The following is a 15,971-nucleotide window of genomic DNA, read 5'->3' as shown; positions in this document are numbered from 1 at the left end:
AAGTGCTGTGCAGAGGGCAGCCTGGGAATGTTTTCATTCTGGGTTAGCTGGAGGGGAACTGTCCGTGTAAAGGCGTGTGGTTGTTCTGCAGAACTTGGACTCATCGGTGCTGCCACAGCAGCCCCCCTTTCACAGCGTCACGGTCCTCTGGCTCAGCTTTGCGCCTCTCATCACTTCCACAGGGAATCAGTTCAGGGAGCTCATCTGTCCAAAACATGAACTGGAAAAAACGGCATTAATTTGCCGCTACCTCCCAGGGAGGGGGAAACTATAAACTATAAACCCAAAGTAGCTGGAGGGTTCTGTGGGACTCAAAGGATGGGAATAAGGGCATCAGAAAGACGTTGGTTTTTGGAACGTTTCAACTGAAAGAACGATTTAACATGAAAACGAGCTTCAGAGTTAAGTGAAAGCACAAAACGTAACAGCCAGAGTGGAGGAGACCTCAGCAGGAACCAGCGCCGGTGTGTCCAGCCCGAAAATACCAACGTGCAGTACGGACGGGCGGACCTCTGGGGCTCCTGGGTCTCCCGCAGGCGGAGGGCTCTGGAATATCCCCGGACGCGCCGCTCCCGCTTTTGCCGCTGCCCCGCCCACCAGTACTGCGCGCGCCGCCCGGTCACGTGACCCAGCCCCGCCCACCGCCCGCCCCGCCTGTCACGTGCCGAGGGGCGGGCACGAGAGCGATTCCGCGCGCGCGGGGTCCGACCCCGGAAGTGGCGGCCGCTGCGGAGGCGCCGGGCGGGATGGGGGAGTCGATCCCGCTGGGAGCGCCCGTGCCGGTGGAGCAGGCCGTGCTGGAGACCTTCTTCTCCCACCTGGGCATCTTCTCCTACGACAAGGCCAAGGACAACGTGGAGAAGGAGCGGGAGGCCAACAAGAGCGCGGGGTCCAGCTGGCTGGCGCTGCTGGCCGGGCTGGCGCACCTGGCGGCGGCCGAGAAGGCCTATCACAGCATGACCTTCCTGGGACAGAAGCTAGGTACCGCTCCGGGGGAGCAGGGACTGGCTCCGCCGCCTCGGGCCGCGGCTCTCCCGCCCCGCCCCGGGTGCGGCTCCGCGAGGGGAGCGTGCGGTGTGAGGCCGTGTCAGCCCGTGGGTGCACAGCGCTGGGCACCTGGGGGATCTGAGGACTCTGCCTCGGCCTGGTGCGTGCCTGTGCCTCTGAAAGACAAGTGCCGGCTCAGCAAGTGTCCCTGGGCCCGGGGAGAAGTCGGCTGTGCTGTTTATGCTGCCGCTAAAGAATAAACAAGAGTGCAGGTGCAGTGCAGGTGGCACGGTGGCCCCTGTGCCAGTCGATGTAGCTCTTCGCTGGCCGGCAGGCTACCTACTTGCCCATCCCAAGATTTAGCCAGAGGTATTTCTGTGCTGAGAAGTTCTGGCTGAGATCTGGGCAAAGGTGAGATCAGTGAGGTGACGAAAGGCTTAAAGCTTGTATTAGATCTGCTTATGGGCAAGCACTTGGGGCTGGAGATAGCATCCTAAAAGTTGTTACCCGTGCAGACTCTGCAGGGTCTCAAGAAGCTTCGACCACAATCTTGGCTGCTTGTTGCTTTCTCAGTGCATGAATAGAAAAATTCCAAACCGGCACAGGATGAGCTGTCATCATGTTGCCCTCTGGTTACTCTTTGAATTGCAGACAAGCATGGAAAATGGATCAAGGGATATGGGTCTGATGTGTAACAGTAAAGCATCAGGAAAATTCTGCTTTGGTGTTTAAGTGGTGACTTGGAACTATTTTATAAGAAGGTCTTTACAGACAAAACTGTCTATAAGACTGACTTTAAAAAGTTAATTTGATGCTTACAGAACGGGTAAAATTGACAACAGAAGGGACAAAGTTTTGTTTGTTTATATACTTCACGAACAACTGCAATAGATGATTTTTCATCGTGCCCATGACACGAGGACTACTCATGGCTTAGGAAGGGAGCTGTTTTACAGTGATATCCAGTTCTCTGCCTTTCTACCTCAAATTGCTAAGGTCACCTTTGAGCGTTATATATGTAAAATGGATCCATCCTTAAAAAATTTATAAGCAGTTTCAATGTAGAACCTAAAACTGGAATCTTTTAAAAACTTCCACCAGCCCTGTGATCCTTGCTCTTCTGCAGCTGTTGAGTGCCACAGTGGCACATAAGGCCTTCTGTAAATAGAAGGTGTGAAATAAGGTTAGTACATTTGTGCAGTCTTTTGGTAGTGTAAAAGTTAAATATGCTTTACTTTGACCCTTTACTTCTATCTTTTTTCTTTTTAAAATTCCTCATAGTGTTGAGCAGGTAGAAAGAAGCACAGACAAGTTCTTTCCCCTTATCCCCCTCACCCCAGGTTTTAGTTATGGATTAACCTGCACTGTGGTCTCGCTGAGATAAAGTGTGACTGTTTTCCCTTTGAATTCTGGTTTATATTAAGACCATGTAGGGACTAGGAACATTTGGTTTGTACACACAAATGTCCCATGGCTCTGGCTTAAAGGTTGCTTTGCAAATTTGAGTGCTTCCTGATTGTAGAGGGGTTGCTAGGGGAATTATCCCCAAAAGATCTAGATGTAATTGATTCGATGGAGGCTATTAAAATTGGATCAGTCACATCATGATGACTTGATTCTTCTGACTCCCACAGATGACAGTACTTGAGGTCATGTATCATAGCAGCAAATTTAACTGAACCCTTGTTTTCTGAAAAGTCACACCATAACTGAGGGAGTTGAAGTTTTGCAGCAGTCATTGGGTGCTGAGATACAAACTGGACAAGAGTAGCTTGTGTGAAATTACATAAAGCGCTTCTGAGCATATGCCATGACAAAATACTGAATTTTGTGTCTTGGTTAAAAGAAATACTGTGATCAAACAACACTTAGGAACAGCTAGAGGAGAACAAGTGTGGTTATGTAGAATTTTCCAGTATTGCTGTTTGTCTTTGCTGTCCCTGGATTTTGGTAATACCTCCATATTTATCTGAACAGGTGGTCAGTCATTCTTCAGCCGAAAGGACTCCATCCGAACCATCTACACATCTCTGCATAATGAGCTGAAGAAGGTGGTGGCGACGGGTCACAATGCACTAGGAGGAACAGCTCCTCACTTGGAAGAGCTGCTTTCTCACCTGTCTGAACAGCTCTGTTTTTTTGTTCAGGCTCGGATGGAAATTGCTGACTTCTATGAAAAAATGTACACGCTCAGCACCCAAAAGTTCATTAACTCTGAGGAACTGGTAAACATTTTGGAATCCATCTTAAAGAAATACAGCTCAAGGTCAGTGCTTGTTTGCTGGCAGTACGTTCTCAGACCCGTGATCTGTAATAGCTGATGTTGAAGTTCAAAGCAAGCCTAAAGACTTTGCTGTCCTTTGACTGCTGAGCAGCACGGCCCCTTCACGAATGCATGTGTGAAGTCTGTGTTGGCCAGCAGCATCAGATGCATGAAGTTTCGAAATATGACTCCTCCAAAGAAGAAAAATAACAAAAGGAGAGTGTTTCTGCTCACGGTGTTGTAGGAGCCTTCCTCCCTATTCCTTAATACTCAGTATATTTGTTTTCAGCAGAGAGGAAAAGTGATTTTCATTTTATATAAGATGCAAGGCTTCTTGTGCTTTTTCTTTGGGAGGGGAGAGGAAACGAGTCTTAATTCCGTATGAACTTCAGTAAAAGTGACATATAAATAAAACAAGATACTTGTGTGACAGTTTTACTTTTTAGGCTAGAATGTATGTCTACTTAATTCTAAAAGCTTCACCATAGCTATCTGGCCTACCTGGAAGGGTTTTTTGGGGCTCTGTGAACCACTTCTCTTGAGATGTCTTGGAGCCAGTAGAAGAAGCACCTCTGAGCCTTCAATCCCATTATTCTGTGTTGAAGTTAGGATCTAACAGTTCCTGTTAAAAGAATCCCAGAATGTTTCTAACTTATGCTGGGGTGGGTACTGCACATCTGAAATATGTGAGCCTTGAAAGTGAAGGCAGTTTCAAAAAGAGAGAATTTTTGAATGCTTGTCAACACACTGAAATTCTACCCCTTCATTTTAAACCAAACCAAATCTTCGTTAGTGAGATAGTGTCTAAGAAGATGTTTGGGGAGAATATTCTTAGGTCTTACTTTTTTTTTGGTTATGATAAATCTTCGCCTAGGAAAAATCAAAATGATTCAGGGCTGCTTTCTCATATTCCCGATTTAAACACTGCAGGTGACTTCTTTTTTTTTTTAGGAATAACCTTAGAAAATTGCTACGTAATTTTGCAATTTGAAAATCAAAACTAGTCTAATATGGTCTTACTAGTGATGTTTTGCAGTTCTTGGCTTCTGAACCCTTACAAAGGGTCAGGGCTGTTAGTACAATAAAAAGCGGGAACTTACATGTATTTTCTTTAGTGTGATAAACATGAAGGAGGAAAGGGAAGTATGCAGGGAGGGGGGTTGAAAAGCTGATTTGTGTTGTACACAAACCATTGCCATCTGTTCTGAGCCTGTGCTGAATCAACAGCACAGTTAAAAGTCTGAAAATCAAAACTCATACTTTGATGAATTGATTGGAAATTGTTGGATACAAATTGTTTTACTATCCTATTTAAATAAATTTCAGTGACACCTCTGTACTTCTAAGGCATTGTTATATAATGTGTTTATATAACATACATTATATAATTATATGTATAATAACATCTTTCAAAAAATAAGTAGTGTCTCCCTGGGAAAAATACTGATGTTTTTGCTTTGGGTTAATGAGCAGTTCTAAGATGGAGACAATATAAGATGCTGTTAGAGCTGATTCAGTAGCTGCAGTGTGGTCCTCCCCAGTCACATAGTGAATATTTCTGAAAAAAAGTGGGCATAATGATATCTTCCTTTTGTCCTTTCTTTCGGTTTCTTCATATGTCAGATCAGTTTCTGGGAACTGTTCTGTTGATGTGTACTGGCTGGAAGGCATTTCTGATTTACAGTCTGTTGACCCTCTCAGGTGAAAGGTCAAATAAACTCATTACCCAATCTCTTTCCTCTGTCAGTATATTCCTCACTTGTCGTTGAGGATGTGTGCCATTATTTCAGCCCGCTGTGCTAAGGCCAGACAGGGCCTGTGTTTTCTAGATAAGTTCTGGTTTCAGTTTCTTTCCTTTGCATGTGAAAATAGCTGTTCAGATGGTGTAGATAAAATGCTTGCTGGTAAAGAAACGGCTGAATTAATTGACTGTTAACAAGTCATATTGTCTGTAGAAAAATCATTAGTTATTGAGTAGTCTAAAGGTATTTTGTTACTACTTTTTTTGTTACTACTTATTGCTGACTTGTACACAGCCAATACTAGACATTTTCCTTTCCATTTCTCTTTAGAATACAACCAGAGAAGTAACTTTTCCTGACATTTTTGACTGTTGGTTTGGGTGGGATCTTAACTGAAATAATTGAAACAGTGTCAGAGCAGGTTCCTTTAAAAGCTTAGTATAAAATGAGTAAGTAACCAGAAAACCCATTTTGATGTAATCCTTTTTAAGTGTTGAATGTTCCTCATCCAGTCAACATTTTGTAAATACATGCATGAATGTGTGATATAGTGTGACTTCTTCATAGTCTGCAAAACAAAACTCTACCATCCCTCCACTCTGAAGAATGATTAGGGGGGGAAAACATTTCCCAGTGTCTTTTTAAGTTTTTAGCACTCTGACTTATTAAAATATCATAAAAACATGTCTGTTTTGCATGATACTGGGCTCAGATGCTTCTGTGTTACGAAACTCAATTTTATATCAGCAGATACAGTTAGTACATAACTTGTTAGCTTACTTTGCAACCATATTAGCATACTCTGCAAGCTTCTCAGCTGTGGCTGAGGTGTGTATTTGTTGATTAAAACAGTTTAGCAAATCCTGCTGTGAAGTGAAACATTAGGAAAGCCATGAAGCAAAGTAGAAATGGGAAGCTGTACATCATAATTTTAATCAAGAAGACTTTAGCAGTACTGCCTTAGTTTAGATTTTTAAACTACTTTTAAGATTGAAGAAAAGCCTTCTTGATCTGACTGCAGGTGTGTTGAAACCACTGTGATGGGACTGTCTGGAACAAATAACCTTGTATAATGCTTTTTTACAGTCTTCATAATACACAGCAACAAAATTATTTTATTTGGTGAATACCAAAACCATTGGAGATCTTTAGTGTTGACTGTTATCAGAATGTTATTTTTAATTGACTCTTGTTCAGTTTCTCAAAGAAATGTAAATATGCTCTAGCCTTCTCAGAGAGGCCAGTGAGCACTTATCTCTGCTCTAGCAGGTTGATCTGATGGTTGCTGGTATTGTGTACAGAAGGTGACCTGTTTGCACAACGTGGTGCATCTGCTGGTTTATGATATTCATATTTCATTCTCTTCAAATGAATTTGGACTTGTATCTTGATAACAAATCCTTTCAAGACTCAAATTGTGGCTTTCAAAAAAAGAGCTGCTTAAAAATAGTGACAGAATTGTCAGACAGTTTTCACAAGCCTAAGAATTAATGTTTTGACAAGAACCTGATAGAAAATCAGATATAAAATAGTGAAGGATGAGGGTAAGAAAAGCATAAAATTTTCATTATCTCTTCTGCTCCACAATAAAATGAAATGTTTTGGTTTTGAACCAACTATGTCCAAAATGGGTTGTATATACTGTGTCTGAAAGGAAGCTGAAGGGAATAATGGCGTTGCTTTAGCTTTGTCTGAAGAGGAGCTGTTAAAAGTTGGAAAAAATCAATGTGAACTTTTTTGTTTTAAGCCAATAATAAGACCCAAGATATTTTTCTGAAGTGAGAGGATAAATCTATCTTTACTTAAATGGAAACCTCATCAAGTCTTATCTTTGAACTATTGGTTGTTCTTTGTTGAAGACCTCTTTAAGTATCCTAAATGCTAATGAGGGAACACATTTATTAAAAAGGCCACTTTTGTCTTTGCTGAAGGCATGTTCTTCTAAAGTTACATATCTTACATTACAGTTTTTCAGTTTCAATTAAGTATGTTATTATCAATGATGTTATAAATTCACAAGTAATGTGAGTATCATGGGAAGAGAGGTAGGCTGCATCTGTTTTCTTTTTCCCCTGATGTTTAGAAAAAATAAAATGAGAAGAGAAAGCTGTAGAATGGATTTTTAAAATTCCATTTCTTCAAGATTTGTTCTAATAGCAGGATTGGTCTTATGAATAAGATGTGCATTGAGTTGTTGGTTTTGTTTGGGGTTTTTTTAAACATCTTTTAAATTGAGAGCTGATTTTTTACCTGAGTTTTTGATAAGTTAAATTGGTTTTTATACTATCTTTATTGTGATAGGATAAAATCCTGTCAAATGTTTTTTCTGCTCATTGCTTTTAGTACACCAAAAAAAAAAAACCACGTCAACTTGGCTTCCTCATAGCTTTCCTATACAAGCAACAAATTTATAACATAATTCCCGTGATTAATTTAACATCTTTCTGTTATTCCAGAAGTATCAAGACATATTTTATTGCAAGAAGGGATTTAAAGTTGGAAAAAGACCACCTGGATTTAAAGAAAAATGGTGTTATAGTAGTTAATGGATCAAGATAAACAATGATTGTTCTTGAAATGATGAAATGTAACTCCCTTGCTTTGATAGAGAAATGTCTGATGGCTGTTTTTTCTCAAATGTGAAGTGCTGTTTGTTCCTGAAAATATTTACCCTAATTATGTAAAAAGAACTTTTTTTTTAAAATTAACAATTATTATTTAGTTTACACTTTGCTCTGCTTTCGTGTTTTATCTTCTGTCTGTTAACTGGCAAATGCTATCTGATTATTTCACTGTTGTGTACAGCAGTTCTCATGTCTTGACTAAAATTATGTTTTCTAGATTTCATCATCCAATCCTCAGTCCTCTTGAAAGCAGTTTCCAACTGGAAGTAGATGTACTTGCACATCTCTTAAAGGCTCAGGCTCAGATCTCAGAGTGGAAGTTCCTTCCATCCCTGGTCAACTTGCACAGTGCTCACACAAAACTACAGACTTGGGGTCAAATTTTTGAGAAACAGCGAGAGACCAAGAAGCACCTGTTTGGAGGGCAGTCTCAGAAGGCTGTACAACCTCCACACCTTTTCCTCTGGCTGATGAAACTCAAAAACATTCTCCTTGCCAAGTTTAGCTTTTACTTTCACGAAGCCCTTAGTCGACAGACAACAGCATCTGAAATGAAAACTTTGACTGCTAAAACAAATCCTGATTACTTTGGGAAAATTTCCAGCTTCATCCGGAAGTATGATGCCGTTAACGTTTCCTTAATTTTTGACAATCGTGGATCAGAGAGTTTCCAGGGACATGGTTATCACCATCCCCACTCGTACAGGGAAGCCCCCAAAGGAGTGGATCAGTACCCTGCAGTGGTGTCTCTGCCCAGTGACAGGCCTGTTATGCACTGGCCCAATGTGATCATGATTATGACTGATAGAACCTCTGACCTCAACAGCTTGGAGAAGGTTGTTCACTTCTATGATGACAAAGTCCAAAGCACATACTTTCTGACTCGCCCTGAACCTCACTTTACCATTGTAGTTATTTTTGAGTCCAAGAAGTCAGAAAGGGACTATCATTTTATTTCTTTTCTCAATGAAATTTCACATTCCCTTAAGAACTCCAAAGCTTTTGCAAGCTTGAAGCCTGGATCCAAAGGGTGAAATACAGACTATTTACAAGCTGTCACGGCAGTATGTCAGCCTTGAGGGAGCTGTAGCTTGCAAGAGTTACATAAATTCGTGATTCTCAGAGTCTAATTGAAAAGGAACCTTTTTTTTAATGTTATAAGTTCCTTTCTTTTAAGCTAACAGACACTTGAAAATTATTTTTGGGCAGTACTCAGTGGGGCAATTTAATTGTGGGGTGCTAAATAGCCACGGTGGGATTTTTTTGGTGTGGTTTTCAATATTCAGTATGACTTATTTTTTCAGTCCACAATTTTGTTGCCTGTATCAGAAAGGAATATATGCACTTTATCTTAGTCTGATCATTGACTGTCTTCTACAGAGTTTATTGAAAATGTGATAAGGATGTATCTTTTCAGAAAACTGCATTGCCTGAAAGGAATGATTTCTGGGAACTAAATGCTGATGCAAGGGAATATTAGAAAAAGTGAACCTGCAAGGATACATTTTAAATAAAAATATGAGAATCAGGAAAAACACTATTGTTAATTATAATTTAGTTTTCAAAGGGTTTAAAATGATAATCGAGGTCTCTGACACTCTCTCATAAGCACCAGTCTCAATTCTAAATGCCCTGTGTCACAAAAGTCAGTCGTTGCTCCAGAACTGGGGCTGGGGCAAGAAGAACTGCAGCATGGGCTGGAAGGCCAGTATTCACAGGAGCACTGTGACAGTGTGGGTCCAGTAATAGTCTTGGCTCAGACTAACTGAAGGAGACAAGCTGAAGTTGTGCAGCTGTTCTAGAAGGAACAGCTCCATGGAGAAAGCAGCAAAGCTGTTTTCAAATTGTGCTTTTGTCTGACTAACTTGAAAGAGAAGCAAAGAAAGGCAGCAGGAAATGCCCTTTGTAAATGATTTATTTTCTAGTTTGCTGCTCATCTCAACCTGGCTTTGTTTTCACATTTTCTAAGTGTATAGTTTTTTCAATCTGTTCAGTTTTAAATAATTTAATAATTAAGCCAAAACACTGGGGATTTGGATTTAAATATATAGCCTATGCAGTATGTTTACCTCATTCTAAAATGTCTCCTTCACCACTTCTAGACTGCAGGTTTGGAAAAAGTATGTTTTCTAGTTACCCTGAAAGTGCTTTAATTTGGAAATCAGTGTTTCCAAATACAATAAAAGGGTCAATTTGGCTGTACCTGCAGCCTTTCATTGCAGGGTTCTTCTGACTGTTAGCTATGCAGCTGTGCACACGCTTTTGTGGGGATTCGGGAGGACTTATATACATATGAAATTGTAGTAAAATTAAGTCATTAGTAAGGTATAACATCAGGTTTAATTTAAAAGGGAGCTTAGGTCAAAATGCTGGTTTCTGTTAAGACTGAAATATGAAAGGTACCATTGCAAACGTGTCTTTTAATGATCCCCTTTCTCTTCCACTAAAGGTTCTGGTAACTTGTCTTGCCTGGCTGCAGTGCTGACTTTTTAACAGTCATATAAGCACATTCTGTTCTCAGAATACAAGCTCTGACTTGCCACTTTGTGCCAAATGGAGCCTTCCATGCTTTGCTCTAACTGTTGTGAATATCTGCTCTATTGCCTTTCACCTGAAGTCTCGGTCTGACTTCAGCATCACTCTCAAAAGCTCAGTTTGCTCTTTGCCATTGGAAAATAACCAGAGTTGCAAATACACCAGAAACCGAGGGGTACCTGTTTGTCACAGCGTTACACTTTGCAGCTTGAACTGCTTTTAACAGGACAACGTTGCAAATTACAGTATTGAGAGAGTTTGAGTGCTTCCCTCCCTGGGACAGTGACCTTGTAATAACATTGTAATTTTGACTTCCTCAGTCTGAGTAACAAGAGACTGTTGCCAGAACTGATTGGCAGTCTTCAGCAGTGTAATAAAGTGTTCTACAAAGTCTGTCTGCCTGTACAGTATTTCCCTGGCATACTAACTATCTGTGGAAAAGGGGAGAGAAAACAGGAAAGAGACTGTGCGTGGTACAGACACCCTCTTGCTCATTTCTGAGTTGCAGGGGATGAGTTGGAAGAAGTGAAAGAGAAATCTGGTGCCCTTTGGAGCAGCTTTTAGCTATTGTTGAAATGACTAGAGGCTGTTCCCAGTGGTTTTGATGGGGAGAGGAAAAGGAGGTGACTGTTCAACAGACTTGGTAGCTCACTTCTCATGCTCCTGCCACTGTGTTTGGCAAGTGGTGTCTCAGAACAGGGAAGGGATGTTAGGTGATGTTTCTGTGCAGGAGGAGGTGAGACTTGCTTTGCCTCTTATCAGTTCTAAGATGGTTTGTTGCAGTTTTCTTCACAGAATCTTGGAGAAGCAGCCAGAGGGGCCTTCTGACTCATGAGTAAGAATTTCTGAATATTTTGGTTGATGAAGAACCAAAAGGAGGCATAACCATTACCCTCATGGTGTGGGAAGGGAGGGAATGGGAGAGATGTGCAGGCAGTGGAGAGAATTGGGTGCTGGAGAAACTTTTGTGGAGCTGTCTGGGTCTCAAAGTCCTGTCCTTTGTTAAGATCTCAGCCTTAAAATAATACAAGATGGGGAGCAGAAAACTGAGACTTCAGGAAGTAGCTTAGATGAAAACAGGTGAAGCTGAAGAGAGGTGACACTAGAATCAGTATCAGCTAGTTTTGCAGAGTTGAGGTGTGCTATACCAAAAACTCTGTGTGCTGTGTGTGTGATTAATGAAGATAGATTTGTCAGACCCGTGAAATCTTCTGGCGCAGTTCTTATTTGTTGCTTTGAGGGGTTTGTTTTAAATTACAAGTGAGGTAATTGAGAGACTGAGTTGGCTTCAAACTGAAAGAGGGGAAATTTAGGTTAGATATATGAAAGAAATTCTTTGCTGTGAGGGTGGTGAGGCACTGGAACAGGTTGCCCAGAGAAGCTATGGATACCATACTTGAACTGGTGTTCAAGAGCAGGTTGGATGGAGGTTTGAGCAACCTGTTCTAGATCAAGGTGTCCCTGAACATGTCTGTGGAGTAAGTAAAGGAACCAGAAACTCAGTAACTGGAAAAAAAATACATTCATTACTGACTTCAGTACTGGAAAGACTGATCAGTCTCTTTACTGTAAGAACTGGAAAACAAATACACTTTTGCTGAACTGTGTGATATCCTGTCTGTCAGCTTTTCCTCTGCACCAGTGTAGCTAAGCAAGATGAGATGTACTAATGTGCTTTAAAAGTCTTGTATAAATTACTGCTTCAAATGCAAGATATAAAGATACTTGTGATGGTGTACTGAAAGCCATCACTCCCAGATGTATGTAAGCGTTTTGAAACAGGTATTGAGATTTGATATTGCAAGTGCCAGTCAGATTGCTTATAATAGCAGTGTGGAAGCTTATCTTGCAGTAAATTGCATGTACCTCATCACTTACTTCAGTCCATGAGGATTTTGGCAGAATATTTAATTCAGTATCCTTTTGCCTGCAGTGTGGTTTTTGACAGCAAATGTATTCTAAGAACTCTTAGGTGTTTTATATTTATGTCTTGTAAGCTGTTTTCTTCAACATGTGGTGTTCAGGTTTTTTTCTTGAATAAAATATCTTTCCTTTTCTCCTGCCTTTGCACGAAGAGAGTGCAGGGAATGGAGACTATTAATATATTTTGTATTGTGCTGCAAAGGACTGCAATATATGCATAATGTACATAATATTCAGGTTTTAATGATCTAAAAGTAATGTAAGTTCCTGGTGCCTATTTGAATACTAACACTTATGGTTTATCTAATTGACTTAAAAAAAAAAAAAAAGCTGCTTTAGAGCTGGAAGCAATTTTCTGGCACTCACATAGTTAATTATCGCTCTGGCGTGCTCTTCATAACAAACATATTGAAACATTCGTGATCATTCTGGTGGTAGTTCTTTGACGTCATTTATCTGAGTATTCCTTGTGTACATGCCGTAGGTCAGTCTGCTGCAGCCTTGTACTGCACTGGATTCTGATCTTCTCATAACCAAGATTTGCTTAAGAAAATCAGCAGTGTGCTATATTTCATTTCTCAAGTCCTGTTTTTTGGCCCAGTGCCTACAACCCCAGTAAGCACAGCTTGGCTGGTCCTGGGCTTGTGGTTCGCTTTGTGGTTGCTTCCAAAAGTGCTGGCACTAAGCTTAACTGACTGGAAAATTTGGTGTTTCTGCCCTGTTTTCTCCTTAAGTCCTGTTTTCAGACTCTCAGAGATGTCAGCCAGCCCTGCTGAGGTGGGTGCAGCTGAGGCCAAGCACTGCTTATTTACTGGGGCTCTGCCTGAGCGGTCAGTGTCCTGCCCGCTGGGGACAGTGGCTGTGTGGCTCAGCAGGGATGGCCTTCGGGCTGCAGCTGTGCAAAGGCAGGAGCCATTATGAGAAGAGCAGGAGAGGCTCTGGAAATGAGAATGCTGACAAAGGACAGCAATAGCTTAATGCTTTGCAGAGCAGGCAGAAACAATATAGAAGTCAAATGCAAGATGGAATTGGACTTTGATTTCCTGTTAGGAAAGGACTGATTTAAAGATTAAGTCTCCTTTGGAGGATAAAGGTATCAGATTTTTGCCATGAAATTACTTTAGGTACTCAATCTGATTATTTTCCTCCAGGACCTGCCTCTTTCCCTCTCCTGTGCATGAATGCATTCAACATATTGCCTGACTTATTTTTGCAATTGTTATGGGGCTTTTCTGGGAGAGTTTGCAGGCCTGAGTTCGGTTCTCTCCTAACTTTCAATGTGGCATAGCAGCTGCTGGGTTTGTGGTAGAGTAACAAAGTTCTCCACCTTGTAGCTGGGAGCTGGCTGTGCCCTGGCCGCACGTGGCAGCCTGAGAAGAGCAAAATGGGGAGGAGACAAGTCATTACAAGATGGGCTGGAGTGGGTGACAGCTCTGGGACAGACAGACAAGGAGAAACCAGATGCTGAAGGACTGCATTGCAGATGGACTGTGAGCAGGTTTTTGCTTGCCCCTGTGTTGTAGCCTAATTTCACAAGAATCTGTATAAATTTTATGTCCTGGAAAAGCTGTGCTAGACCCCACCTGCAGTTGCAGCTGCTTGTTTTAATGTGACTTCTTTGCAATAACTATAGTGTTTCCAGGATGGTGGTGTTTAATCTCTAGGTACCAACAATCTTGGCAAAATGGCCGTTTTTGGGCAGGTGATTAAGACAACCTTTGTGGTATCGCACTGTTAGATGGGATGTGCTGGTGCCGTGCTATAAGCTGACATCGGAAGCTTCAGAGCAGTGCAGTGTTGTACTTTATTTGTGCAACTCATTGCTGATAAGATAGAATATTTAGTGGCACTAAACCTTTGACTCTGTGGTGTATGCTTCATTTGCTACAAAGCTACTGAGAGGATTTTTAGTGTGTAAAAGTTGAATTCTTCAGATCAGAGCCATAAAGAGCCAACATTGCCATGTGTTGTGCACTGGGATGCACAACACAGAACCAAGAATTGTAAATTTTCTGTGGGAAGGATGACGTGAACTTTGGCAAAATGAGGGCCAGTGAGAGATGCTAAGGGAGACTGGAGGTGTCTAATTCCCAGCCTTTGAGTTTTTGTCTTAGAGTTAGTCCTCTCTGGGAACACAAGCAGAGGGCGTTGTCTCCTGTAGTACAGAATGGCCTGACGGTCTCATAAGCATTTACTTAGTAAAATGTCATACCCAAGTTCAATGTTGTCTTTGACCAGAGGATTCCAAGTCAACTTCTCATTCTCCTCTGTGGTTGTGCAGATGTTCAGCAGACCCTCCAAGTATTTCCCCTGCTTTCTCAGGTGAGGAGCAAACTTCCTCTCCCTGGATCATTCTCTTGGCAAATGGGGGGTGAGAAGTTCAGTTGTCTGAAGAGGAGAGACTCATCTGCGCTGTGGGTGGGTGCAATCATCACTGTGTGAGCAGTGAACAGTAACAAAAGGACCACCCTACTTTCAGGAGGATCAAGGGTAGCGTCTGCAGCCTGGAGTTGCACATCCTCCCAGTGCACTTGGGTCTGGTTCTTCAGGGACTGGTAGTGATGCTTCACCAAGGACTGCCTGTGACTGCCTGAGGCCTCCATATCACCTAGAGGTAAAACTCCAGGAATGTACAAGGCTTAAAGAATGAAAACTTGGGTTATGGTACCATGCATTTTATGTGAGGGATCAACATGAGACTTGTAGCTGATGCTGCTTTTGCCTCCAGCAGTACAGCTGGCTCACGTCCCCACTCTGAGAGATGCCAGCTCTTGTCAGTGGGAATGGGGTGGGGGGGTGGGAGCACTAACAGGTTTAGCCTTCTGCTTTTAATCTGATGATGCAAATCTGTCCAAACTGTTCAAAAAAGTTGGTGGATTAATTCCCATTCTAGATGTAGAGCTTGACTCTGAGTAAAGTGCCTGGAGCTCTGCTGAAGGCAAGATGTGTAAGCTGCATAAAAGCTATCTTTCCCTTTTCTTCATGCATCCCTGTCCAGAGAGAGAAAGAACAAATTACTTTGAATTGTCAGTGGATAATACCTTTTTGGGAAAAACTTGATCCTCATTTATTGTTACAGAAGCAAGGACTTACTGCAATGAATCAAGTCTCCACCCACCCTCCTAAGAAATTTATCTACAATTTCACCGGCAAATTCAATAAAGAGAAATGTAGCTGATGAGCCATCTCCACGATGAAGTTATACTCTGCACTCAAGTTGGCTTTGCTTGGAGGGCTCCAAAATTTTGTACACTGAGTTTTTCCAACACAGCAGTTGCCTCAAGCTGGCTGACCTGCTGACTGTACCTCACGGTGAGAACGTGGGAGGCAAATTTCCAAAACTGTGCATTACTCACTCTCAGGTATAAAAATAGATGGGTATAAATCTTGGTCCAGCCTAGTGGGATTTGTGGCACTAATTTTTCTTGCTGTCCCCATAGACTGAAATATCCCTTAGAGGTAAGGCTCTCAATATCTAAATATGCTGTGGATGCCTCAGGCTCATCTGTACTTAGGAATGATTTGTTAAAACAGTGGCTGCTACATTAGGAATGGTTCATTCTAATTGTTTCTGACTGAAATTTTAAGAGAATGGTGAAAAAAAATCCCACCACCACCTTATTGCTGAGTTTGTAGTATGTCCAAGAAGGAGGTGCAAGTTCAGAGACAGAATAATCACAAGCTTTTCCCATGTCTACCTTTAAAGGTGTCAACCAAAGTATCTTCAGGGGGCTGATAAGGTAATAATATATTGAAAGTGTAAGGATTATGCTTCAGAGTGTAATTTGCTCACCAAGCACTGAGGGAATCACCTATCTGCATGGTTATTCTGCAACTGTGCATTAAAAGGACTTTATTGTTTTATGCTTTTCACGGTAGCATTTCCTTAAGCTCTTA

The 15,971-nt window shown here is 41.7% G+C and overlaps 1 protein-coding gene across 4 annotated transcripts; it reads left to right on the top strand.

Moving 5' to 3' along the window:
• Positions 1 to 709: 709 nt before the first annotated feature.
• Positions 710 to 15,971, top strand: CUNH12orf66 (chromosome unknown C12orf66 homolog). 4 transcript variants are annotated; one of them, XM_027887760.1, is made up of 5 exons: positions 710 to 981; positions 2,965 to 3,038; positions 3,117 to 3,253; positions 7,834 to 10,986; positions 14,313 to 15,971. In XM_027887760.1, exons 1-4 carry the CDS (start codon positions 747 to 749, stop codon positions 8,648 to 8,650), a joined length of 1,263 nt encoding a protein of 420 aa, XP_027743561.1. In that variant the 5' UTR covers positions 710 to 746; the 3' UTR covers positions 8,651 to 10,986; positions 14,313 to 15,971. The 4 variants fall into 4 exon arrangements, with proteins under 4 accessions (XP_027743561.1, XP_027743560.1, XP_027743559.1 ...); XM_027887759.1 differs by having other exon boundaries at positions 2,965 to 3,253; positions 14,313 to 14,396; positions 15,154 to 15,971; XM_027887758.1 differs by having other exon boundaries at positions 2,965 to 3,253; positions 14,313 to 14,688; positions 15,154 to 15,971.

The sequence above is a fragment of the Empidonax traillii genome, unplaced genomic scaffold (genome assembly GCF_003031625.1).
Source record: "Empidonax traillii isolate 1590-97213 ecotype Southwest subspecies unplaced genomic scaffold, ASM303162v1 scaffold221:size740363, whole genome shotgun sequence".
Classification (NCBI taxonomy): Eukaryota; Metazoa; Chordata; class Aves; order Passeriformes; family Tyrannidae; genus Empidonax; species Empidonax traillii.
The sequence above is the reverse complement of the archived record's forward strand: the minus strand, read 5'-3'. Positions and strand labels throughout refer to the sequence as shown.